At 37.6% G+C, this 26,179-nt stretch overlaps 1 protein-coding gene across 3 annotated transcripts in view; it reads right to left on the bottom strand.

Annotated features, from left to right (window-relative positions):
- The window catches only part of LOC118802181 (NLR family CARD domain-containing protein 3-like), a 40,010-nt gene extending 18,752 nt beyond the window's left edge, over nucleotides 1-21,258 (bottom strand). Inside the window, exons 1-8 of one of the 3 annotated variants that reach the window (XM_036562668.1) lie at nucleotides 21,081-21,258; nucleotides 15,234-15,276; nucleotides 13,448-13,508; nucleotides 12,719-12,904; nucleotides 10,492-10,584; nucleotides 8,015-9,809; nucleotides 4,792-4,962; nucleotides 1,678-1,851 (exon numbers count right to left, since the gene is read on the bottom strand). In XM_036562668.1, the coding sequence (XP_036418561.1) occupies nucleotides 1,678-1,851; nucleotides 4,792-4,962; nucleotides 8,015-9,809; nucleotides 10,492-10,584; nucleotides 12,719-12,904; nucleotides 13,448-13,493 (2,465 nt within the window). In that variant the 5' untranslated portion in view covers nucleotides 13,494-13,508; nucleotides 15,234-15,276; nucleotides 21,081-21,258. Of the gene's footprint in view, nucleotides 1-1,677; nucleotides 1,852-4,791; nucleotides 4,963-8,014; nucleotides 9,810-10,491; nucleotides 10,585-12,718; nucleotides 12,905-13,447; nucleotides 13,509-14,253; nucleotides 14,359-15,233; nucleotides 15,277-21,080 lie in introns of those variants that run through there. The other 2 variants (XM_036562666.1, XM_036562667.1) reach the window with 2 other exon arrangements.
- Nucleotides 21,259-26,179: the final 4,921 nt, after the last annotated feature.

Raw genomic sequence — 26,179 nt, 5'->3', positions numbered from 1 at the left:
ACTTAAACATCCCCTTGTGTGTGCTTTGAGTTATGATGATGTTGACACCCAGAGTTTCTGGTTAGCCTGTCTCAAATTAGTATAGCTTCTTTTGTTTCTACTATTCATTTGTTGGCTCTTGTAAATAGCAAAAATCATAACTGGTAAATAAATAGGCCCACAACAGTCAGAAGCATTGAAAGGGGTCCTTTACAAGATAAACAGAGAGTGAGTCAATGGCTCAACAAACAATGAAAAAAGTTTGCCATCTTTGCCATGATGTAAGCAGGTGGAAGCACACTAGAACACAGCAGCGAGCAGCAAGCTAGTAGTGCTGCTTCTGAGCAAACCAAGAAAAAATAGAATATTTAAAGTCTGGACTATTTTAAAAGTTTTAACTCTTCCAACATTTAAGATGCTAATGTTCCTTATTTGTGGGGAAAAGGTGGCACACAAGAGTTTGAAACCAGGAAATCTGCTGTGTCATTTAACAAACTGTCGTGGTGATTCAGCAGCTAAGCCTTTGTCCTTTTTTTTAGAGAAAGGCTCAAGGATTGTAAATATCATCTCAGGAGTCACACACTATCACACAATGACTAAGTGCATTTAGTACTGCTTTCCAGCATAATAGACAACAGACATCTGAACAGATAAACTCTTACATAGCGAATCATATGCTGGGCTGAACTAACTGCAAAGATGTAACAAGCAATGGGGTAGCCTGCGTTATTAATAGGATTAAGGATGCAGCAGCCCAGGACATTACTTGGAATCACTGTTTCAGTCATCGTGAAGCTCTGGCATCAAAAGAAATGCCACAAGAGATGGAACTGGTAATGAAAGACTTTGTCAAAACTGTAAACTTTAATAAAGGTAGTGCTCTCAACAGTTGTCTTTTTGAGACCTGTATGCCAAAATGGGAGTGCAGTATTATACACATCTACTTTTTCATACAGACTTCTCTTTTTTCATACATTTCATCTAATATAAATAATTTGATGGAAGAAATACACAGTGTTTCCCTGGAGAAGCAGTCACCACCTAGTGACTTGGTGATGAGATGGTATAGAACAGATGGGCCCAACCTTCTTATAAATTAAGTGTATTTCCTTTTTTGTTGTTCATTAATGTTCAGGGTTAGATTTGTTATTTGTGCTGCATAAAAAAATCAATGACAAAAATATGGGTCACCTCAAAAAAAGTTTGAAAACCCCTACGATATAAAGTTCAGTTACTATAATATAGTGCATAATAATTGTATTACAATAGAGCACAGTTACTATATTATAGTGCACAGTAATTACACAACAGTACAGAGTACAGTTATGATATTATAGTGCACAGTAATTACACTACCGTATAGAGTATAGTTACTAAACAATAGTGCACAGTTATTGCACTACTGTAGATTGTACACTTACTGTACTATAGTCACTAAATTAATGTAACGTTGCTATCCTACAGTATACAGTACAGTCACCTTTCAATACTGTACAGTTACTATATTATAGTTGTCATACTGTACATGCAAATATACTGTATGGTTACACTATTACTTCATACTTAGGATTAATATGTTGGAGAGCTTTTCAGAAATACGTAAGAAGCAGATGATTACATTCTTCAGTTCAATATTATTACTTTCCAGGCTTACACATACACACAAAAAAACAAACCTCTGAACACAGTTGTTAATACCTGAGTGTGCTGAGTGAGCAGTGTGGATCGCCCAGTCTAGCAGTGAGCAGCTTCACTCCTGACTCTCCTGGGTGGTTGTAGGTCAGATCCAGTTTGTTCAGGTGTGAGGGGTTTGAACTTAGAGCTGAAGCCAGAAAAGAACAGCCTTTTTCTGTGATCATACAACCAGATAATCTGCTAAGTGAGAGGAGAAAGAAGAAAATAACCAGAGATAGACTGAGAAAGATGAAATATTAAACCAAACTTAACAGCAGCATACTGAAAATTGACAGTTTCAGAACTATGTATTACCATTCAAAAAATCTACTTATTAGACAGTTATTCAACCAAGATTATCTTGTGATGAAACATCTAAATACTGAGTTAGTGTGCACCTGTACATTTTTTGTTATTAAGTTTTAAAAAACTATATGTTCCTAATGCCGTTGTTGTTAATTTTGGCAAACCCGTGTCCTAATAAAGCTGTTCTGGTGCCAATAAATTCTATTTCAAACTGATCTTCCCACTCTGATAACTTCACTATTAACTGGAAAACATGGGGCCATTAAATTGTGAGCTTGAACTAGCCATTAATTTTCACTGCAAAGTTAAAAAAAAAAATTAAAAATTAAAATATAGTTATGGGCCACAGTAAGGAGAGGTTTGTGAGATTTAGTTTGCTCTAGTCATACAAAACAAAGCTATTTCCATTTAATCTACTCCTCACTTAACACAGTTTCTTAATACTGTTAGTTTATTTATTATTTGTTAGTTATTTTATTTAAAATATGATCTAACAAAGTACAATATTCATAGATTTGTCTTGTGTTTACGTCAAGCAACATGCAGTACATCACACAAGCACATTGAATAATTGAATAACATTTGTAAAACAACAACTGTATATTTATAAACAGCTTATGCCAGTAATCAAAAGATGACTTTAAACATTTTGTACATGGCATTGTATTGACATAAGGGCGTTTAACTAAAGTCACAGACGTTTGTTCAAATTTTAACAATGCTATGAAGTAAAGGACCCTTAAGAATGTTATATATTAGTTTTATATAAAAAAATTCCCAAAAATTTAAGTCATAAATTTCATATGTTTTCCTAAATGAGTGAATATATGTATTCTGACACAAAGTTCCTGTACCTGAGTAAAAGTAGAAATGTCCTTGGTAAATAATGAGTGAAAGTAGTTCCTGTTCTGTATTTCTGCAAAAAAAAAATCTGTGTAACCATAGATATGAGATAGCTGTTCATGTATTCTTAACTAGGGCTCTTTTTTATGTGTGGTATTACTTAGAAATAACAGTGGATCAGGGGATAGAGCCTTTTCATACAAAGCTCCCAGCTTTGGAATAACCTTCCAGTCAGTGTTTAGAACTTGAACACAGCCTCAGTCTTTAAGTCTAGGCTAAGAACCCACTTGTTTAGTCAAGACTTTGGTAATTAGTTTTTTCCCCCGTTAGATAAAAGGTACAGGTCAGGGGGTTCATGGACATACAGTATTATAGTAAACTGCGAGTGTTGGTGCTGTCGTCCTGCTGCTTTCATGGGTTCACTCTCATTTGCTGATGGTGGAACAGAGGGGCACTGACATCTCAGGGTGCCCTCTTGTCTTTGTTACCTTCAGGATCTCCCTGTAAAGTAGGCTGTAATATCTCTGTATTCTGTCTTCAGTCACTCCTAACAGAACTGTCTGTGCTGAGCTGAACAACTGCTGCCATACTGCACGGTCTGATGCTGTTTTTCATCTGCCTTGATTGGGCGCCCACTTAACACTTTCTGGACCAGTCTGACCACAATGGAGCTTTGTGCTGTCCAAAGCTTTGCACAAAGCCTCACCTGCATGCCACTGACCCTCCTCATGATACTGCTGCTTGCACAAACTCTAATTATTTAATCATAGACATCGCATTCCTGCCTCATAATACTCTGGGCGCTTCTCATATTCATATTAACAGATGATCATCAGATAGTAGTCTTCTAACATTAGTCATTGACATTCATGGTTTTCTCTGTGATACTGTTTTTCACTTGTAAGAGTGACTGATTTTCACAGATCAGTTCTTAAGCTAAATACTTCTTTTCAATGACAGTCAGTTTTTTAAATTCCTCTATTTATAACATTTTACATTAATGGTAAAACCTTACTTTCTGCTTATGTTGCTTATGTTTTTGTTTTGCTATCCAGAGTCGACCAGAGGAAGATGTGATCCCCTTTAGAGTTTTGGTTTCTCTCAAGGTTTCTTCTTATTGCTCTTAGGGAGTTTTTTCTTGCCAATGTTGCATTTTGTGTGGTGAAGTGCGGCTCCTTTAAGTTTTATGAACCAGGCTCAGAGTCATGCCTTAATGAGTTGTAAGTAAAGCAGTAGGTTGTTCATTCAAATACCCAGGATTGCCTCACTGTAGCAGTGTCCCTGACTTAGAATTTACATAGTCAAATCTGACTGGTCAAGTCTTGCCCATTATTGACTGATTGCCTAATTGTTTCTTTTTTTTTGATCCATTAACCAAATTATACAGTGCTTCAAGTAAAGCCAAGCCCAGCCAAGATGCTGCTCCGATGGTCCTACAGAATTGAACAGTGCAGTCTATGGTGGTGATTTAGAAATTACAAGAGGTGCTGATATATTCTGTAAAAAACAGCCATGAAAATCAATGGAAATTAAATAGAAAACTAAATAAAAATGTTAATTTATGAACAGCATTAAAAGGAATACTATTTAAACATTCCATGCTGCATACAGGTTTTCTGGCTGGTCTTCCAGGTGTTCATCCAATCACAGTCAGAATGCTGTTGATGGTAAACAGATGTACTGCGCTCTTTTATAAAGGATATTCTTATTGAGCAGAACAGCTAAATTTACTATTTATCTGTTTGGATAAACGATGACTGTATAACTGTGTTGCTGCTCTGCACTGCGGCCAGTGCATGCAAGCTATATCAGTGATGATGCCGGGTCGCTCATCCCATACAGAGGTAGCATGCATGTATCAGGTATAAAGGAAAGATTAAAAGCGCATGACTTATTTTCATATTTTTATAATCAGTGTTATTGATAGGCTGACTACTGTGCATTCACATAGTATTTTTACATGCAGTAATTAATTGACAGAAAGCTCACCTGAGTATCTCCAATTTACAATGTGAACTCATCAGTCCAGCAGAGAGCAGCCCAACTCCTGAATCCTGCAGGTCATTATTACTGAGGTCCAGCTCTTTCAGTGGTAAATCTGAACTCCACATTGATGCCAGTGCTTCACAGATGCTCCCAACAAGGTTACAATGATCCAACCTTGACATTGAATAATATAATGTCTTTTTAGAAGCACAAAACAGGGTAAATCCTAAACTTAAAGGATACAGGCTAGTACATTCGTATTTATCTGCCTATAGCTTTCACTGCCAGTTCTAGCTTAATATTCATATAGGCTAAATGTATATAGAAGCCGTTTTTCAAACTGTGTGTACGTACTGTATGCTCAGTCAGCTCAAAATCAGATATTCGTAGAGAATGCCATAAAATTCAAATAACTTTGTCTATAATGGTGTTTTCATACACTGAAGAAATTCTGATTCAGAAGTGCCCCTACAAAATGCCCTTTTAAAGCACCTCAGCCCCTGTCCTTACCAAAGCCTGTGCAGTGCCAGTGACATTCATCAGCATCACAAAGATTAGAGAACAAACAAATAAAATGAGACAAAATTTGTAGACTTTCATGAGTTGGGCAATGATATAAAAAAGAGTCAAAATTTCTCCAAAAATCAAACCTGGAGATTTGCAGAATATGGCAGTATTTTGGGGCCATTTAATTACAATTAGACACCCTAAGTTGGTGTAAACATATTTTTGTTATACTGAATAGAACCTAATCCCCATTGTAAAGTATCATGATGTTTTAGGACTGTTTTTGACACATAAAATCATGGACTCAAGACAGATTTTACTGGGAGATTTTACTTGAAAATTTGTCTCTGCCAGAAAGACAAAATTGGGTCATGCCTGGATCTTCCAATTGGACAATGTTCCAATCCACACTAAAATGATTTACTGACCACAGAATCAAGTTTTTGACATGGCCATCTCAGTCCCCTGACCTAAACCCCACTGAAAAAATGTGGGATGAGCTGAAGAGGACAATCCAAATCAGAGGATCTAGGACCCTGGAGAATCTGGAAAGATTCTGTGTTGAGATGGGGGCTCAGATTGCTTGTATTCTCAGATTGCTCTGTATTCTCTAACCAAGCATTATAGAGAATGACTTACTGCTGTTATGTGGGCAAATAAAGGTTCCATAAAGCACCAAATGCAGGAGTGCCAATAATTGTAACACATGGCTTTATTAAAATATTTCATAAATGTTTTTGTTTAGAGCAATTCAACTTCAAACATTCAATTGTTCTCTTATTTTCAGTGTGAATCAATATATAGTGTAGTAATTTATAGTGACCTTATTAATATGTGTGAGCTGACTGTATGCACTGTATGAATTCAGAATAAGGAATTTGTAGAATCTCACTCATACTACACTCACAAAACATATAGTTTAAATAGCAGAGTGAAGTCGAGTGATTATAAATATGTTTATAAGGGTATATGCCTATCATGATTTTTATGGACATTTCTCATTTCTTTACAGTTAGAATGCTTTTTTTATTGGCTTATTGGTCACTTATTTTTTTTAACAGACAACAAAGACAATTACATTAACAATTAACAGTATTATTAGTGACTATTAATAATTTTTTCCCCAAAGCTCATACTTTGCTGGCCAAACACACTGGTATGAAACATAATCCTAACAGATGAGATCTACTTCATTTTCACAGGTAACATGGCCTTCGATAACTCCTAGCAGCTTTCTGATAGGGTTGCATTTTTGACTCAGCATCCACAGCAGAACAGAAGCTCATGTACAAATCCATGACTGCTTGCAGATGGAAACTGCATCTATTTTAATTAAAAGGCTGGAAATTATAGTAAACACAACATATGCTTCAAAAAAAAAACTGACTTAAGTTATATTAAACAAAGTGCTGGTGATAAATTTATGTGCTTATGTAATTGTGCTCACATGAAACTAGTGGTCAAAAAGGCTGCTTAAAAGGGGATGCTTCCACATGAAATGCTGCTGTTTGCTAAAATGCTCATGATTATATGACAAAAAATCTCTCAAACTTACTGGAGCTTTGCATGACAAAAACTATATGGCTAAAAGTATGTAGACACCTGACCATCACATCTATATGAGCTTGCTGGACATCCCATTTCAAAAACAGGGGCATTAATATGGATCTGGTCCCCCCTTTGGGGCTATTACATCCCCCATTCTTTTGGGAAGGCTTTGACAAGATTGGAGTGTGTCTGGGGAAATTTGTGCCCATTCAGTCAAAAGAGTGTTTGTGAGATCAAACACTAATGTTAGATGAAAAGGCCTGGCTCACAATCAATGTTCCAAATCATCCAAAAGGTGTTCAATGGGGTTAAGGTCAAGGGTCTGTGCTGGTCACTGGAATTCCTCCACACCAAACTCACCAAACCATGCCTTATGGACCTCACTGTGTGCAGAGGGGCAGAGTCATGCTACAACACAAAAAGGCCTTCCCCATAGCGGTGCCACAAAGTTAGAAGCATATAATTGTCCAACATGTCTTTGCATGCTCTAGAATTAACATTACCCTTCACTGGAACAAAGGGGCCCAAACCCTGTATAACAGCCCCAGACCATTATCTCTAATTTGTTAAACTTTACTGATAGTGCTATGCATTCTGGCATTTCAACTGCTCCAGATTCCAGTGCTAGTGTGCTTTATACCACTCCAGCCAGTACTTGGCACTGCACATAGTGATCTATTCAGTATAATCCAGTACTGCCAACGCTTGTCTATGGAGATTGCATGGCCATGTGCTGGATTTTATATATCTGTTATCAATGTGTGTGGCTGAAACACCTGAACTCAATAATTAGGAGGAGTGTCCACATAATTTTGGACATATAGTGTAGTTTTGTGCAGGGATAGTTAAATAGGTCTTTTAATGTAGAAATTGACATATTACAATAGCAAATATAGTCAAAATGCCTTTTTAAAGATATTTTCATCATCTAAATTAAAAATGTACCCTGTACTTAACTGGCTCACATTATTTACCATTCAGACCAATTTCTATTGTGTACTCCTAAAATGTATATCATGTTAACGTCACAGTATATTCAATAGTTTACTGATTTTATCGGTCATTCTTGAATTACATTGTGTATTAATATAACCTATGGAGATTTTAACAATTTATTAAAGGTTGGTCAGCAATAGAGGCATTCAAAATAAGGTTAGAGAAAATAACTTACAATGCTCGTCTTGTGTTTTTCACCACTGGCAGTAGTCTCCTCAGTCCTTCATCTGATGGTCTGTATTTCTTTAGCTCAAACTTCTCTTGAGTCTCTTCTGACATCAGCAACACAAACACCAGAGCTGACCACTGTGTAGATGACAGTTTCTGTGTTGAGAGATCTCCTGAGTTCAGGTATTCCTGAATTTCAGTTGTCAGGGAGTTGTCTTTCAGTTCACTCAAGCAATGGAAGAGATTGATGCTCTTCTCAGAGTGTTTTTTCATTTTGATCTTTCTTTTAATGTAGTCTACAACGGCCTTTAGACTCACTTCTTTGATGTCCATTTCTCGCTGGAGACTCTTAAGAAGCCTCTGATTGGACTCCAGGGAGAGACCACAAAGGAAGCGGAGGAAAAGGTCCAGATGTCCATTTTCACTCTTCATGGCCTTATTCACTGCTGTCTTGAGGAGATCATCCAGTGTATGTTTAAACTTCCACTTTATTTTCTCACCTTTGGTTTGAAAGAGTGGGTTATCTTTATGACTGAATGTGAGGAACACAAAGACGGCAGCAAGAAACTCCTGGAAACTCAAATGTACAAAGCTGAAAATCTTCTCATCCTTTTTAAAGATTTGTGTACAAACTCCAGAGTACACTACAGCTTCATCAACATCAATGCCACATTCCTGCAGATCATTTCCATAGAATATGAGTTGTCCTTTTTGTAACTGAAGAAAAGCTAGTTTTCCGAGCTTCAATACACCCTCTACTCCCAGTCTGTCTTTCTCAGATGGGGGATCTGTACTGTCCTCATTTTGCATTATGCTGTATTTCTCACTCTTTATTCTTGTGTGAAACAGCAGGAAACGTGTGTACATTTCTGTAAGAGTTGTGGGAGCATTTTTCATGTCTTTGTCATCCTTCAACATTTCCTGTAGCACAGTGGCTGAGATTGAACAGAAGACTGGTATGTGACACAAAATGTGGAGACTTCTTACTGTCTTAATGTGTGAAATAATTCTGCTGGCTTGATCTTCATCCCTGATTCTCTTCTTAAAGTACTCCTCCTTCTGTGGATCATTAAATCCACGTATTTCTGTCACATGATGAAAGTATTTGGGTGGAATCTGTTTGGCTGCTGCTGGTCGAGAGGTTATCCAGATGAGAGCAGAGGGAAGCAGCTCTCCTTTGATGAGGTTTGTTATTAGTTTATCAATGGTGGTCTCCTCTGTTACATTAGATAGTTTCTTTTGATTAAAATCTAGATTAAGTTTGCTTTCATCCAGTCCATCTAATATAAAAACCACCTTACACTTGTCATTCAAGATCTCCTTTACATCTGCATTATGGAACTCATCATGGAAGTAAAGTAGAAGATTCCAGAGGCTGTACCGTTCCTCTTTGATCACGTTCAGTTCCCGAAAGGGAAAAAACAGAATGAAATCTAAATCCTGGTTGCATTTGTCTTCAGCCCAGTCAAGAATAAACTTGTGTACAGAGGCTGTTTTTCCCACTCCTGCTATTCCCAGTGTAAGTACTTTAGTGCCACGCATATTTTCACTGGATTGTGTTTTGAAAATGTCACTGAACTTGATTGATGTTTCCTCTATTTTGGGATAAAAACATTCTATCTGTCTCACTTCATGCTCAGTGTTCACTCCTCCTGTGCAGCCTTCAATCACATATAGTTCAGTGTAAATGTCTTTCAAAAGCAAATTACTCCCTTCTAGTGAAGTCCTGTCATACAGCTTTGCAAATTTTGCCACAAAATGTCTTTTCAGTGCATCTTTTACACCTCCATCTTCTTTAGCTGCTAAAAAGTAACAATAAAACAAAATGTTATTCCATTTTTAGTGATATGTGAGTAAGGATTGTATTATACAGAATTTATTCTTTGTGTATTCATGTTTGTTTACCACTGCTAACTAGCATGACTTATATCAGTAAAAAACAAGGATATGTCAGAAAGACTAAGGTAATAATTTGTTTACTAATAAGGCTTAACAGAAAGTCAATCTATGACACATACTACACAAATTTCTTATTAAATTGTATACCTATCATGTCATTTTCTCTTTTGGTACAGCATGGAGGAAGGAAAGTCAAGTTATACAGTAATTGGTGGATTTGGTACACATTCTAACATATTGAGTTTAAAAGGTATATTTTGAAGATATTTCAAATAGAAGCATGGACTTTTCTGCATGGTCAGTATGTGCCAGTGTGAGGCCAAGATTGCTGGAATGTAAAGGCTTTTGAGCCTACAAGCTTACTAATGAACTATATTTTGCTTTCGATTTAAAACTCAAAATCCTGCATAGTCTGTGACTGGCTTAATCCCTGTCTGGAAAGCTGGCCCACAGTATACAAACCCCATATCACCCTAAATAAAGAGAATAAGCGCATATGTTAAGGACTTATGGGCACCATGATGTTTACTTTTCAATCATTGCCATGCACTGATGAAGATGATGATGATGATGTGTTGAGTTTACCTGCAGTAAGAGCACTAACTGAGACTCCAATCTGAGCTGTAGTGGAGGAGGCTGCTGCACTCTTACCAGTTTCCTTCTCACTTCTGTCTCCACCTGAGAGAGTGAATATTAGTAATGAATTAGGAGTACAAAACATCTCTTTGAGCAATTATTATGGAGTTGGGAGAACGAAAAAAAGGATAAAACAAATGCTGTCAAATGTTCTGGCGCCCTGTGATGGACTGGGGTCCTGTCCAGGGCAGTTTTCTGCCTTCTGCCTGATGACAGTTGGGATAGGCTCCAGATAAGCGGTTTAGATGATGTGTGTGTGTGTGTGTGTGTGTGTGTGTGTGTGTTCTGGTACACTAGACATAGTCTACTTTCCCAAAAAAGTAAAAGATGCCTCTTCAGATATAACACAGGTAGCCAGAACCAAACAGCTGCAACTGTACAGCCAAGCACTTCACTGCAGGAGAAGACCGGTTACTTTGCCCTTAAACAGTTTTGTTATGCTCAAACACTGTGTGTGTACAGCAGGACCGATAGATGTTTAGGGCTGACACAGTTAAGTGTAAAGTTTAGTATTACTTCAAGTCCTTGCAAAGCAGAAATAAATGTGTTCTGAGTTTGTCAAACTACAGAAAAATGTACTATTAACCACCCAGCCAAATTTGAACGATCAAGAAAATCACCACGTACACAAAATTAGGTTTCAAAATCATGAAAAAATAAGCAATATTTTCTGCTCTGAAATGCTGGGGGCGTGTCTACTGAAGGCACTGACACAGCACCCAATCATGTGAAACATGCAAGCCCTCTTTAGCTTTGTGTTCGCCAGCATGTAACTGCTACACTATTTAAGGTGGCACATGAAAATCTGAACATGAAGCTGGCAAACAGGAAGCCCACTTCAGTTCCGTACTAATGTTGGCACATCCATTAGCTTACTAGGTTGGGCAGAAAAGCCTCTCTTGGATTGAAATGAAGCCGCTAGCAGTTTTATTGGACTTGTACAGCCATAGCTACATGTTTCCTCTCAGTCTGCAACAAAATGGTATTTTTTTTCTTTCATTTATGCAAGTTATACTGACTAGCACAACCTAGCCAAATAAAATTAGGCTGGGAGAACCACTGAAGGTAATGCGCTCTAGCTGTTATAATGTTTTAGTGTTAGTAGAAGGTTCATGCTAAATATGTCTCTAGTGTGTCATCAAGCCACAGTTTCAGGCCCACCCAAAAAATCCTGAACACAAAAATGATGAAAAACAGTTTAAAAATCCACAGTTCACTCCTACAGAGCTCACAGTCTTTTCACATGACTTCAGCAAATATTTTCTAACATGTATAAAATGTTCAGAAACAAATCTGTGAATTTTCCTTTACACAGACCTTCAGCAAATGTATGTTGTGGTAGGATTTTGGGGCCGTATTACAGAAACTTCCTACCTTTTTGTCTTAACTTAAGATCTGATGGGTCAAGATAAGGTTTTTCACAAATTCATATAACAGAAGCAAATCTTAATTTAGTTTAAAAATCTAATTTTATCTTACAGCATCTTATCTCAAGTTAGTAAATTTTAACTTACAGAGCTTCGGTTTATCAGAGCGTCACCGCTCCACAGTTTCATTTTCATTTCCCAAACGCTTTAGCTGAGCACGCTAAGGTCACTCCTCCCAATAAACAGACACATGTTCAGCTCTGTCTCCTCATTATTCACCACCATCACTGTATAATTTTATCTGATGAGTTTTCATCAACAATAACACATGAAGGTAATAAGAGGAATGGTGGAGATAACGCTGTTAGAAAAAAAACTCACGTCAAACCACAGTTTTCAGTGTAGAAAAATGTAACGTCATTATGCTACTTATGATGCCTGTGCTGCCTGTCACTGCATAAAACAATAGAAACAGACAATTAAAACAGAAGTTAAGACACTCTGGAGTTTATCTTAAAGTTAAGACAATATTTAGGATATTTTGGCAACTTAGGATGTTTCTGTAAAACCGTTTTCTCATCTGGAAATAAGAGAAGATTACAGCATTTCACTGCCAATTGTAACGTGTATAATAGTAACAAATAAAACTTCGAACTTTGATTTAATCACTGTGTTTAATGTTTTGACAGAGAAGACGACTGGAGGTTTTCTTTTAGAAATGTATGGATCTAAGTAACAACTAAAACCGCTCCCTTCTACAGCATTTGCACTATATTTGTATTATCTCAATCTGTAATTATATCAAATACCTCTGTGTGTAGAGTCAGCTCCAAAGTTGATATTAACTGGTCCATGAAACACACTTCCATGTAGAAGAGGTGCATTGACTGTTCCTCCAGTCTGAGCTGTGGAGTTCTGGACTGGTTCATTCTGCGGTCTGGTGGTCTGCACTTGACCAGTTTGATCCGTGTTCACAGGAGGGCACAAAAGTGTTACTATAAAATTCCAGAAAGGATACAAAAAAGTCTCAGAACTAAACAAATTTAAACCAAAGGTTTTCTGTCAGCAAGCCTGCTTTGGCATTACATTTCCAGCTCTGAGGCCATGATCCATACCACTATCATAAGAACATCCAGTATCACATTGTGGAGAACTATAATGAACCATTCATCTAAAAATACTATTCATCTTCTCACTGGGTCTCAAAGAAGTGCTAGTGAACGTGTTGTGTTGCAAACACATCATGTAACTGTAAATCTTCTTAAGCCTTTTGGGTTCCAGCATAGCACACATGGTTGTTATCAACCCCTACAAAACATCATACACCAACATTAACAAGCAAATTTTCTTTATAAATAAACCAAATAAAACATGGCATTTTCTACTGTGTACATTCTTCATTCAAACAAGACCACCTGAATCTATTAGAGAAATGAGTACACCATAAAAAGATCTTAATAAAAAGATAAACTCCTCTTGATCAACAGATGAGAAGGACAGTGGAAAGTGGAAAGAAGAAACGAAGTATATTCCATTACCTTGTTTATCAGTTATATTCTGCAGCACTTCAGGATTGTTTGCCATCGTGTATAACTGGAACTGAAAAAAGGATAATGCAGTCAAGTTAATGGAGTTTTTTGATAACTGAAAAGATGAAGTAATATTTGATGTCGAATTCTGCATGTGAATATTATATTATTATTGGTAGTCTGTATCTATAAAAGATCATTTCTGATCTCTTAAATGGATAAAACACTAATGAATGTTCAACATATCATTGCTGTCAAAAAAAAAATATATGTATCTCAAAAATAATAACTTTACTAGTGAAGGCAAAAACACTCTTCATTTCTAATGTAAGTAATTTTCTGTTGTTCCATAAATAAAATAAAACAAAATAAAAATAGAATAAATTAAATAAAAATAATAAAAATAATAATAAAAGCCAATGTGAAAGGAGTTAAAGACATATGTGAATGTGTACATATGCAGATATGAATATCTATACATTTGCAGGTCTGAGGACACACATAATGCAATAACTATTATATACAGAATAATAAGAATATTTATACAAAAATGACATCTAAACAGCTGTGCAAATGAACATTATGTTACAGAGAGGTAGCTGTAATACAGTAAGGAGGTTTGTTTGGTTTAGTTTAAGTTTAAAGTGTGAGGTGACTGCTATGGTTAATGAGCTACAGCTCTTGGGGTGGAGGGGGGGGCATTAGCGTGTGTGGTTGTGCTGGTTTTGATGCTCCTAAATCTTCTACCAGAGTAAAGTGGCTAGAAATGTCCAGTATGATAAGGGTTATCTGTAATTTTGAGTGCACTTCATCACCCTGTTGTTGTAGATGTTCTGTAGTGTTGGCCGACACATCCAGGGATCCTCTCTGATGTCCTGATTATGTGCTGGAGTTTGGCTTGTTCTTGCGAGACTCATCACCATTGGCTATGACGCCCACTACAGTCATGTTATCTGCAAACCTCAAAATCTTCACAGCTGGTTCCTTAGAGACTCAGTCATTGGTGTACAGACTGAAGAGAAGGGGTCAGAGCATATGATCTTGTGGTTCTCCAGTACGGGGGTCTGGTGTGTGTTTTTGAAGCCGCACCTGCTGTCTACTGTTCATCAGGAAATTCATGATCCACTGGCAGATGAGATCTGCCACAGACAGATGGGGCAGTGTGACCTGCAGCAGCTGTGGCACTATAAGCTGAAGTCCACAAACAGAACTCTAGGTTCCAGGACTGTTGAAATGCCAGGCCAAGTTGACCACAACATCAACAGACCGGTTAATTCTGTATGCGAATTGTAGCAGATCCAGCAGAGGGTTTATAATGGCCTTCAGGTGATCTAGGACCTTCACGACTACAGAGGTCAGGGCTACTGGCCTGTAGTCATTTAGTCTAGTAATATTGGTTTTTTGGGGGACTGTAATGATGGTCGAGGTAATCACACAAACATCTATACAGTTCATCTGATAATTATGTAAGAGATTTGCTGTTACCACTGCAAATGAAGGCCAGTTTTCTGCTTGAGACTGAGTTCCTGCTTTCCCAGCTGTTTTTAGTCTGAAAACTCTGAACAAAAGTCTAACTTTACAAACATGAAAGCGAAACACTACATCAATGATCATGATTACTTTCACTTTTCTCTGACTTTGTCTTCAGTCTTCAGAAAGAACATCTGAAATGTCCATCTTCATAAAGGGTTAGTTTACAGAACTACAGAATACAAAAATGTCACAAATGTGTAATTTCACAGTGTATGATGACTAGATCATTTGACTTACAATAGACACCAGGCCATTTACTTACTCTGTCTCTGCTTCAGCTCTGGAGTTTGCTTTGTTTTCCTTGTCTAAAAGACATTTAACCAGAAAACAAAAACCGGTCAGAACACATTCCAGTCAAATTACATCAACCTAAGTCAGTGAAGTACAACTGAAGTACCCACCACATGTGTTCATGTGTACGTGTCTTTGTTTACTTTTATTTAGTTGCAAATAATGCAAACAATTCTACTAAATTCTACTAAAACTCGACTAAATTCAGCAACAAAATGTTGAGATGCTAATTAACATCAAAAACATTATGCATTTCTTTCCTAATTATTTTTCAAGTTCGTTTCTGTGCCTACTGAAAATAAACACATGCAACACTTGCAAATGAACATAAAAATTCAAAAGTTTTAAGTAGGGCTGCAACAAATAATCAGTAAAATTAAAATATTCAAAAGTGGTGAAACTGTCTGAACAGTGAACATTTTCACAACTTCTATATTGGTAATCCTGTGCATTACTTTTTATCAGTAGTGATTTGACAGCAGGCAAAATGTATTATGCTAAATGCCAACTAGTCACTAGCACCAAACAGGTGACTGTTAGGTGACTGCTCGGGTGCCTGCTGCACTCCACGACAATAGTGGGACTGTTAATAGTCAGAATGCAAGATAAAGTCAATAAGTAGGTGTTTTTAACCTGCTTATGGAACAGCGCTGTGTTCTTTCATGCATTCAGTAACTGTCATTTGTGATGATGTCATTAACACCTGGAACACACAGAGCCAACGATGCAGCCTGTGTTTACAGCAGGAGTGAACCACAGAGCTGGTCTCCCAGTGCTTTGAGGTTCACACGGACAAATGTGAAGAAGGGTACTTAGAAAATAAACTGAGGTGACCACCTGATCATACACTGTGACTAACCATGAAACCGTGGCTCCTTAACAACCCTGTCTCTGTTGAAAGTCAGGATTAGGCTGTGCAAGAAAAATTAATCTAAATCTTCAGTCACCACACGATGGCATTTGTCTGGACAGCATTTCATCACACTTCACAGGCCGACCCACACTTCTCCTCATACATACTAATAACTCAGTAGTAGTGATTGACAGGATTGGACTGGATCTGATAATAGTCAGTTTTGTCAGTGAAATTGGTATTTCTACTAATTTAACTTTTAACAGCATTAGACTGATCAAAACACTGATGAGTGTCAAGTAAAATCAGCAAACATTTGTCTCCATTCTCTCTGTGTTTGTGGGAGCTGTAATGAGCTGAGCAGCACAGTCATAGCTCAATATGACGCATGTGTATGTCCACTGTAGTCACGTAAACATGGCTCCTGCATACAGCTCAAAACTTTATGGAAACAACACATTTCTTAGATGAGAATAAAATTACTACTCATGGGAAAAACACTGTGGGGACTCAAAAAGAACGACAGTCTGTGCATTTGTTTTACAAAAAATTACATTACCAACACACCAAAACAGACTAAAAATAAATGTGAACAGGTATGTGGGGTACACACACACACAGATACACACACGCACACACACAATAGAAATATATTAGAATAACTTTTCTTTATGTGCGCAATCTTTCTGATATTTTTAATTACATGTTCATTTTTACTATTTTATTCATTTACTATTTTATTCAGTCATTTCCAAGTGTTTTTGCCATCTCGGCTCTCCCTGCACTTTACTAGTTAATCAATATCATTTTTTATTCTTATTTGTTTACATTTTTAGCTCAACACTCATGTTGAGAAGCGACTCCTTGTTCTCCATGTTCTCTAACAGTAGTAACAGTATGTAACACCTTTTAATTACTTTTTAATGTTTAATGACCTCCTTAACACATAATAAAGAACTCAACAAACATCATGAAGTCGTTTCTTTATGAATGAGATTAAATCTTGATTTCACTGTATAGATAATCTTCGTGTAGTTTCACAATGCGTATGTGTTTTATTAATTATAGACTGCTTAAATTCTGCACCCTTTCTGTACCACAACTGTCCTTTTACACTATTACACTAGAAAATTTCCACAGTAAAACAGAATATATTTCAACTCCCTACACTAAACAAATCTGTCTCAACTCATCAGTAAAAGTTCTGAGAGCATCTACTGTTAAAATATTTTTAAAAATGAATTGAACTGAAACTGATCAATACCTGGAAAACTGAATGAGTTCACTCATATAGAGCAGGAAGACAGAACTGGAGTGTCTAGAGCTCGTATTCACAAAGCTTCTCAGAGTAGAAGAACTGATCTAGGACTCTGCCGGCCCTGCAGAAACTTTCACATGATGACATTTTGACTTTTTGTGTTGCTTAAAAATGAACAAACTTGTTACTTTTTGAATTTTTAAGATTCAGAAGCTGTAAACATATACATTTTGTTGTTACTCATAAATATATAATTGTAAAAGTATAAGCAATAATAAAATGCTGATCTCAAATAAGCCAGTTGGTTAGCCTGCTGTAGACTTCCTTTCTTCTGCCTACATTTACTCTTAATCTCGATAGTTTCTCAATTGCACCAGGCACATCTGTAAAAAGTCTTGGTGTCACGATCGATCCCAGTCTGGCCTTCGATGAGCATATTACCAATATTACCAGAATAGCTTTCCTCCACCTGCGTAACATCGCTAAATTAAGAAATGCACTGTCGCTACAGGATGCAGAAATGTTAGTTCACGCCTTCATCACGTCCAGGTTAGATTACTGTAACGCTCTGCTTTCTGGTTGTTCCAGCCAAAACCTTAACAAGCTTCAGTTAGTCCAGAACGCTGCAGCCAGAGTTCTCAGCAAAACCAGGAAATTCGACCACATTAGCCCAATTTTTTGTACCTTACATTGGTTGCCAGTTAAATTCCGCATTGAGTACAAAATTCTTCTACTGACATATAAAGCTTTGAATGGCCTTGCTCCTCAGTACCTGTGAACTTATTTCCTATTATCAACCGACACGCCCACTTAGATCACAAGGTGCGGGCTCATTATTAGTACCCAGAATAAATAAAGTTACGTCAGGGGGAGGAGCCTTTTCATACAAAGCCCCCCAGCTTTGGAATAGCCTACCAGTCTGTGTTTGGGACTCAGACACAGCCTCCATCTTTAAGTCTAGGCTAAAAACGTACCTGTTTAGTCGAGCCTTTGGTTAATTTGTTTTTCTAACTATGTCCCTCTCATCCCCCCTCCCCCCTTCCCCCTCCCCCTCTCTTTCCCTGAGCTGAGCGGCTGTCTGTCCTAAGAGGGTCTGACCTGAGATGCGGCCGGCGCACTGCACAGTGGTGTTAAACTGTATCAACCTATACTGTTTTGTGTCTGTCCTCTTATCCGGTGTCGACCAGAGGAGGATGGGTTCCCCTTTTGAGTCTGGTTCCTCTCAAGGTTTCTTCCTCCTATTGAGGGAGTTTTTCCTTGCCACTGTCGCCAAGGCTTGCTCACTGGGGGCTTGGACCCGGATTCTTTGTAAAGCTGCTTTGTGACAACATCTGTTGTAAAAGGCGCTATATAAATAAATTTGACTTGACTTGACTTTCTTCTCGTCATTTCATTCACTTCTACTTTAACTTTACACTTACAATGATACTCTAATATAAACTCTTCACTACAGAAGGAATCCAGAACAGCATTTATTGAAGAACAAAATGCTTTTGAACATATTAAAATGTTGTAACATCATGTAACAGTGGATCGTGCCTGAGTGACAGTTCAGCTTGTGCGTGAGAGAGACTGACAGGCAGAGACAGACAGAAAGAGAGATAAGAGACATTCTTTGGCTCCAGTTCTGTTTCAGGTGGAATGTTATGAATTCAGTCACGTTCACTTTCCCCAAAAAAACTGGTTGAGCTGTCGGGTTCCAGGAAACGCAGACACTTTCTAGCTACTACAAAACTCCTAATATTACTACTACTGCTAATAATGATAACAACAATAGTAATATTAATTGCCGTAGTAATGTTTTATTTACATAAAACTTTTCACAAACCCAAAGTAACTTCAACTGCAGTAGATAAAAAGCCCCTGAGGTATGAAGTAAAAGGAGAACACTTCAGTAAAGAGGAAAGCACTGAGATGGTTTCTGAAAGATGAAACAGAACAGCACTTACTGAAAGATTAGGGTAGTAAATAAAGTTTTAGGGCTTCGCTACTGAACAAGTTGCCCCTCACTGAAGAACTGAGAGCAGATATCACAGCAGTGAGTCCATGAATAAATCACAGACTGAATTCAGTTCTTATTCAGGAAAAGATTGAAGGAAACAGGAAAAGTCCATTTTGAGAAATAATAGATTCAAAAAAGAGCCTAAAGAATTAATACTAGGTTGTGTAATTTAAGCTAATTAAATATTAACTCTAAATAATTAATAATAATAATACATAAATAAATAACCATAACTTAAAATACTGCTTGCAGAGGAATATTTCATAGATTTAATAAAAATGCTAAACTCTGACTGCGAGTGTTGCATTTGTCCCCTGTGAAACTATAAACTGTCACATAACTATATAAAATCAGATTATCTGACCGGCTGCCTGGCTCAGCTTTATATGTGACATCTTTGCTGGTGCTGTAAAAGATTTAGATACATTCTGATTATTTTGCTCTGGTATGTTGCTCTACAGGCTAACAGCTGTTTTTATGTGCTCTAAAGGAGATTCACAGTGAACTGAAGTGTTTTATTACTGACAGAAGAAACCATGTTGACATGGTAAACACATGTTGAACATGACACAGGTTGAATACAAATAATGTCTTTTGCTGATAAAATGTTCTTGTCTTTTAAGTAAACATTAGATGAATCAGTCATGGAACCCCAGCTAGGCATTTTTTCAAACTAAGAAAATAAATTCTATCCAGTTTGACTTTGCTAGTTACACGTAAAGGGTAGAAGAGGAGGACAGTATAACACTATTGTGATAAATTATTTATCATAGTAAATATGCTTTATTGAGCATGTCTCGGAGATCATCAGCACTTAAAGAACACTGACCAACTGCATGTTTCATAATTAGTCCTGTTTAACTGGATGCAGTGCAGTGCAGTGTGTGAAACACTGAATAATTCATAGTTCATGTTCATAGTTTTGGTGGTTGTTTTTAAAAGTTCTAAAATGTTGTGATACGTAATGTGTATTGTGAAAAGATCTTGAAGTATCAAGACATGACATTTTTGCTGTATCACCCACCCCTAATAGCTAGCTAACATTATGCTAACTTGCTCGTTCTCCAAATGTCTTCATCTCTCTCTCTCTCTCTCTCTCTCTCTCTCTCTCTCTCTCTCCCTCCGCCTCGACCTGAGCTGCGTTCATTTAACAATCAAATTCAAAGCAGTTTTTTTTGGAACAGATTAATAGCAATGCTTTTTTTCAAGTGTTTAAACTTACGTGGGTTGGTGTTTATATGCCTGAGTGCACCGCCAAAATAGAACCTATGCCTGCTGAATTTTTTTCAGAAAAAGTACATTATCCAATAAATTAACCTCTTATGGACATTTATTAATATGAAACCTGTTCATTTAAGGTGAAATATAATTCTGAGTGTTGTATTTATACCCATTAATATTTCAGCTCTGCTCAGTCATTCTGTAAACAGTTACACTCAATGCTTACAACACATTTTTGAGCCTGAAGGGGACAAACTTCGCAAATTCATATCTAAAAACTAATTGTGTACAGCCTGTGTGGCTGAGAAATTTAGGTTTTTTATTTTTTTCATAGAAGCCCACGATGTGACGTCAGGCAGGTGTGAGTTGGTGAGGAATGACTTATAAGAACCATCTTCATATACAGTGCAGTGAAAACAGGAATTATTACACAGAAAAAAACACAGTAAAGTTGTATCAATCAGGAAAAAGAGAGCAATCTTACCTTTACTGGTTCCGTCTTCAGTAAAAAGTCATATCAGTGCTCATTTACACAGAAAACATTCTTAAAAACAAAAGACAAGAAAACTTTATGGACAGCACATGCTGACTTAATCTCTACTTCAGTACTGTATCTTCTCTCATATTTCACTGTGCTACACATCTACACACACTCTCAGTCCAGACTCGGTGATAATATGACTGCATTTCTTTTTCTTTAGGAAGAACTAGTTGAGGTACATTTTTCTCACATTACATCACAAGCGTAGTTGTGGCAGATCAAACTGCAGGATGATTTTATCATCTGTCCGTGTTCCTCTACCACACAGAAAAGAAATGCATGTAAAATGCATTTATCAAATAAGTTTGAAAATGTATGACAATGCCAAAAATAGTTTGTTTTTTGCGTAACGTACTTTGGAACACATTTTCAAATAAAACAATACACACCTATGTATTACTTTTCTATATGAGCTCTGAGAGTAAAGAGAAAAATGTCTATATGGGTTATTATATGGGAGTCAGTGCTCTCTGTCTCCAGTTAAAGCTCTGATGGAGACAGAGTTTTCCAGCAGTACAGGTTTCTACATCTACACTCTCAGACAGCATGTTGATCAGAGCAACCCAGTAAAAGAACAGCAATGAAAATACAAGTAGAACATCTGCAAGAACATTAAAGTCCATCTGAACTCAAAATGAACCTTTTTTAACCTGGTTAGTTCATATTCCCAGTCAGGTTAAGAATGATTCTTTACATAATATTTCATCAAATAATATGATATGATGCTGCATCATGTCATTTAAAAGACAAAATTCTTGTTTTTCCCAAATCTTATCATTAAAATATAAAGACTTTTGCTCAGTCCCAAAAAACATAGGTAACATTTACTTGAACTTTGCTATGTTACACTGACATAATCATGCCATAAACATGTCATGAAAGATGTCATATGCTGTCAGATGATGTTCAGTAATAAGGTTTTACCAAATCGTCTTCTGATTCTTGATTATGTTGCCGTGCAACAAAAATAATATTAACCAATCGTATCATGTTTCCCCTCCCCCTCCCCCCACCTATGGTTGATACAGATTCTCAGCTCGCTCAGAGCCATTCCAAGATCCTGAGCTCAACTCAGAAATACATTACAGTAAAGAGTGAAAATGGGTTATATTTTCTGACTCACACTGACTTTAATACTAATCACCCACAGCCAGGGCTGAGAGGGTCATGGTTCTCCTACCAAATTCAGCTCAATTACTGTTGTTCTGTTCCTGTGTTGGTTTGGACAGAGTAAAAACGTAAATGGTGTGGAGGGACCAGCTGAGTCAGTCCTCACAGAGAAAACAAACACTTTCAGTAGCAAACTTACATCCTCACTGTTCTGTCATTCACTCAGCAGTGGTTTAGCTGTGGATCTATGAATTCTGAGCTTTAAATGCAGCAGTCGGTTCCAAGGAATCACAGACAACTGAGCATTAAAATACATGTGACTGTCAAAATAAGAATGAGTCCACCTGATAAACCAGGCCATCACATTATCAATCAGAAGATTGAGAACGGGGGTCATGTGACTCTGGTTAGCAGTCATGTGAGAGTCAGTGGCATCATGGGAAATGGAGTCCTGTTCGGCTTGTGAGCCGAAGGGAAGCGTGACATAATCATAGACTTAACCAATTATATCAAAAAACTTTTAACAAAACATTAATTCATCTGTTGAACGTTGGTGTAATTCAACATATCCTATTTTGTAACTGCAGTAAGGCTGTGCACTGCAGTGTTGTTTCCACAGTTAAACACTGCTTGTCAGTCACCACACAAAGCAGACGTTTCCTGTCTAAGTAGGCAGCGTTCATGCGCTTCCTAAACAAAAGCTGTCCCATTCAGAAAGCAGCAAAAGTCAACTGATATCTAAGGTACCTACTTATTTACTATTATTTACTTATTTACTACTTACTAAAGAGAGACGAATGGTATAGAAGCTCACAGGTAGGACTGCAGTCAAGCCTTTGTAGAATTCAAGACCATAACTAGTCGAGGCCAAGTCAAGAGCGAGTCTAAAGGAGTCCAAATGAAAGTGAGACCAGGTCATTAACAAAACCAAAAAAAGAGTCCTCTTCATGACCAGGCCTCAATTAGTCTTTACCTCCTTTAGTACAAATTACTGTTGGTCAGTTTTGGTAGTAAAATTATATGAAGATCTTCTGATTCCTCTCTGACAGAAATATAGAACTAAAGCCTTTAAATTAGCAAAAGAAATGTTTCAATCATTAATACTATTAATCTGATATCAATGACTCCTTCTGTCCTTTTATCTGCTTTGATCATCTGGTCCTGATTTTAAGAGAGTACATTATAACACAGTACAATAGAGTTTATACAGAAAACCTCTGAAATAATTCACCTCTGTGTAAAACTTAACTGCTGTGTTCAACACCATCCAATCAGATTTTAGAAACATGCTGTTCAAACTGTAAACCAGCCCTCCTACCTGACCTCACTGACCAGTTTAGCTCTGCACACTGATTAGTGATGTTAAACTACACACTGATCTACTATCTGCATTTTATACATGATCTAAATGTCTGATGAAGGAAAAACTGAACCAGCTGGTTTCAGTAAAACAGTGTTTTAAACTGGTACTAAAACCCAATTCTGTGGTACATTTTACTCTAATCAAAGACTCAGTTTGGTCTAAATAATGATTTGACTGTTTTCTTCCCCTGATTTACTGAAGCTGCTCGTTACTCTGCTCACATTGTGTCTTCTGTTACAGGAACATCACAGTCATGTTTGAGGTGCAGAGCTAAGAGGACAAACTCACCACAAGATCAAACCTTACGGTTCCCAGTAGAACAGGAACCTCTCAGTGAAATTAAAGAGGAATTTTACAAAATCACACAGACGTTCAGCTCAAACCACCAGCTGAAAACAAACCTGTTTCAAAACAGGAAATCTAAACTATTACAGTAATAATTTGGTCTTCAGTTCAGGGCTCCAGACTGCGACGACAATTATTAATCTGTGAGTAATAAAGTTAATTAATAAATAAGTTATATTAAATTAATTAACTCACCAGGGGCGACTTATGGATTATTATTATCTTTATGGGTAACTATTTCTATTGTTCTGTATTTATTACTTTTTGTCTTTTATCATTTTTCATCTTAAAACGTAACTGATAGGCTTTCGTCTGGTTCCTATCATCATCACTGTGAACAATTCTGACTCTGTAAGTCTCTCTAGAACCAGGCGTTTCATACCAAACCGCTCTGCATGATGTTGTTGGCATGTTAACCATTTCATTTTGTAGGAATTATGAAAAATCGGTTCCCCTTTAAATCACAGAGCTGACCTGAGGTGCGTTGAAAAGCTTTTTTTCCTGCATATTATTATTATTTTGCACTTAAAAAAGCTACTGCTGCCTGATTTTTTTTTCTTTTAAATGGCTCCTTAAGCTACTTTTTATCTGGAGCTCTGTTTAGTTAATAATTATCATTTCTAAGTTAAAATCTTTAGGAAATCATTCATTATTTTAACCTTATTTAATGTTACAGTGAGACCCAGAATCATAAAAGGTTAAAAATATTTTGGCTGCGTCCCAAACCGCCAGAAAGCATCAGTAGACTGTGAGTAATTAGCGCTTCTCTTAGTTAATTTGGCCCTTATTGTGTAGGGAATATAAACGAATATAAACAGTGGGTTAAAGTGATGTTCACCACAAAAACTACTCTGAGCTGCTGAAATAAAAAACAATGATCACTCAATATGGCTGCAAACAACGACTTCCTGGAACCAAGACCGTAATGATAATGAGGACATTGGGTCCAGCTGGACGTATAAAATAGGTTCATTTGCTTCATGAAAAAAAAAAGTACACACTGAAAACCCCCATAGGAATTGTGGGCCGGTTCAGATTTCCAGAATTTGTCATATAAGAAATCTAAACTGAGCAGTCAGTCAGGGTTTACAGCGCGCTGCTCTGAGTGGTCCCTCCGTGAAGCCACCCCATTGGTCTGAGATGGAATAAAAATGCTGCTATTGGTTTTTTGCTGTTTGTGCCTTTAAAAGAAACATTCCAGCTGTTTTAATTCTCCAGTTATGAAGCTATAAAGGTTGGACTGTGACGTCACTCAGCCCCCCATCAGTGACCAAATCACACCAAAAGGGTCTCACTCATTTTTGCTGTTTGTGCCGTTAAAAGAAACGTTTGTGCTCTTTTAATTCTTAAGTTGTTGTATAACCAGGTTTTGTCACTAGTGATGACATCATCACCACAGGATCAACACTGGTTGATGGTGAAGATCTGAGAAAGGCCTTTTGGCCTCCTGAGCATGACCAATGTGGACATTATCCCCTTACCGAGCATCAGAGACAGGATCCCCAGAGAAACAGAAACAGGGTCTAATACCTGTTAGTGCGGTTTAATTTCAGCACTGCTCTCCTTTTAAAGCGGATTCTGCCCACTGAAGTCTGTTAGTCCGGGCTGTAGCTCCACTTGATCCAGCGCTGCTGAACAATCCTCGTTTCTGTTCTGTTCTGAGCTGAAAAAGGCCCCCGGTCCCGAGCGGCTCCATACAGACTGTGAGCGCCGTTTGGAGGAGGTTTTATCGGTGAGTAAACCGGTAAATCAGCTGGTGTTGATGCTGTGAGCGAGTCGCTGTGAGCAGCTCGTAACGGTCGCGTTCGGTTTAAACAGACCCCCCGAGCGCCGGAGAGAGCGCGCGCTGCAGAGCGCGGCCAGGTAAACACTCCCGCCGGATCTGATTGGTCTAAAACTCCTGACCGGCACTCGATTCTCCTCTGATCTGCTCCGCTCAGCTCTCCTCTGCTGAATGACCCGCGCTGTGTTTTAAATCCAGACGGAGCTGAAAAGTAAAACTCTTACATATTCAACAATCTCCCAGCAAACAGCGGACGTCCCCCGGACGTTCCCAGACGCCCTCATTTGGGAATTTTTATGACGTTCGCTGTAGAACGTTCCTAGGCCATTATGGACGTTCGCAACAGGTCCTATTGCGGTCCTGCAGAAACGTTCCCAAAAATACATCCACAGGACGTTTGGTAACGTCCCAGTACAGTCCCTCAGTTTGTTACCAGCAGGT

Source organism: Colossoma macropomum, unplaced genomic scaffold, assembly GCF_904425465.1.
Source record: "Colossoma macropomum unplaced genomic scaffold, Colossoma_macropomum, whole genome shotgun sequence".
Taxonomy (NCBI): Eukaryota; Metazoa; Chordata; class Actinopteri; order Characiformes; family Serrasalmidae; genus Colossoma; species Colossoma macropomum.
Note: the sequence above shows the minus strand (reverse complement) of the source record. Positions and strands in the feature narration are given on the sequence as shown.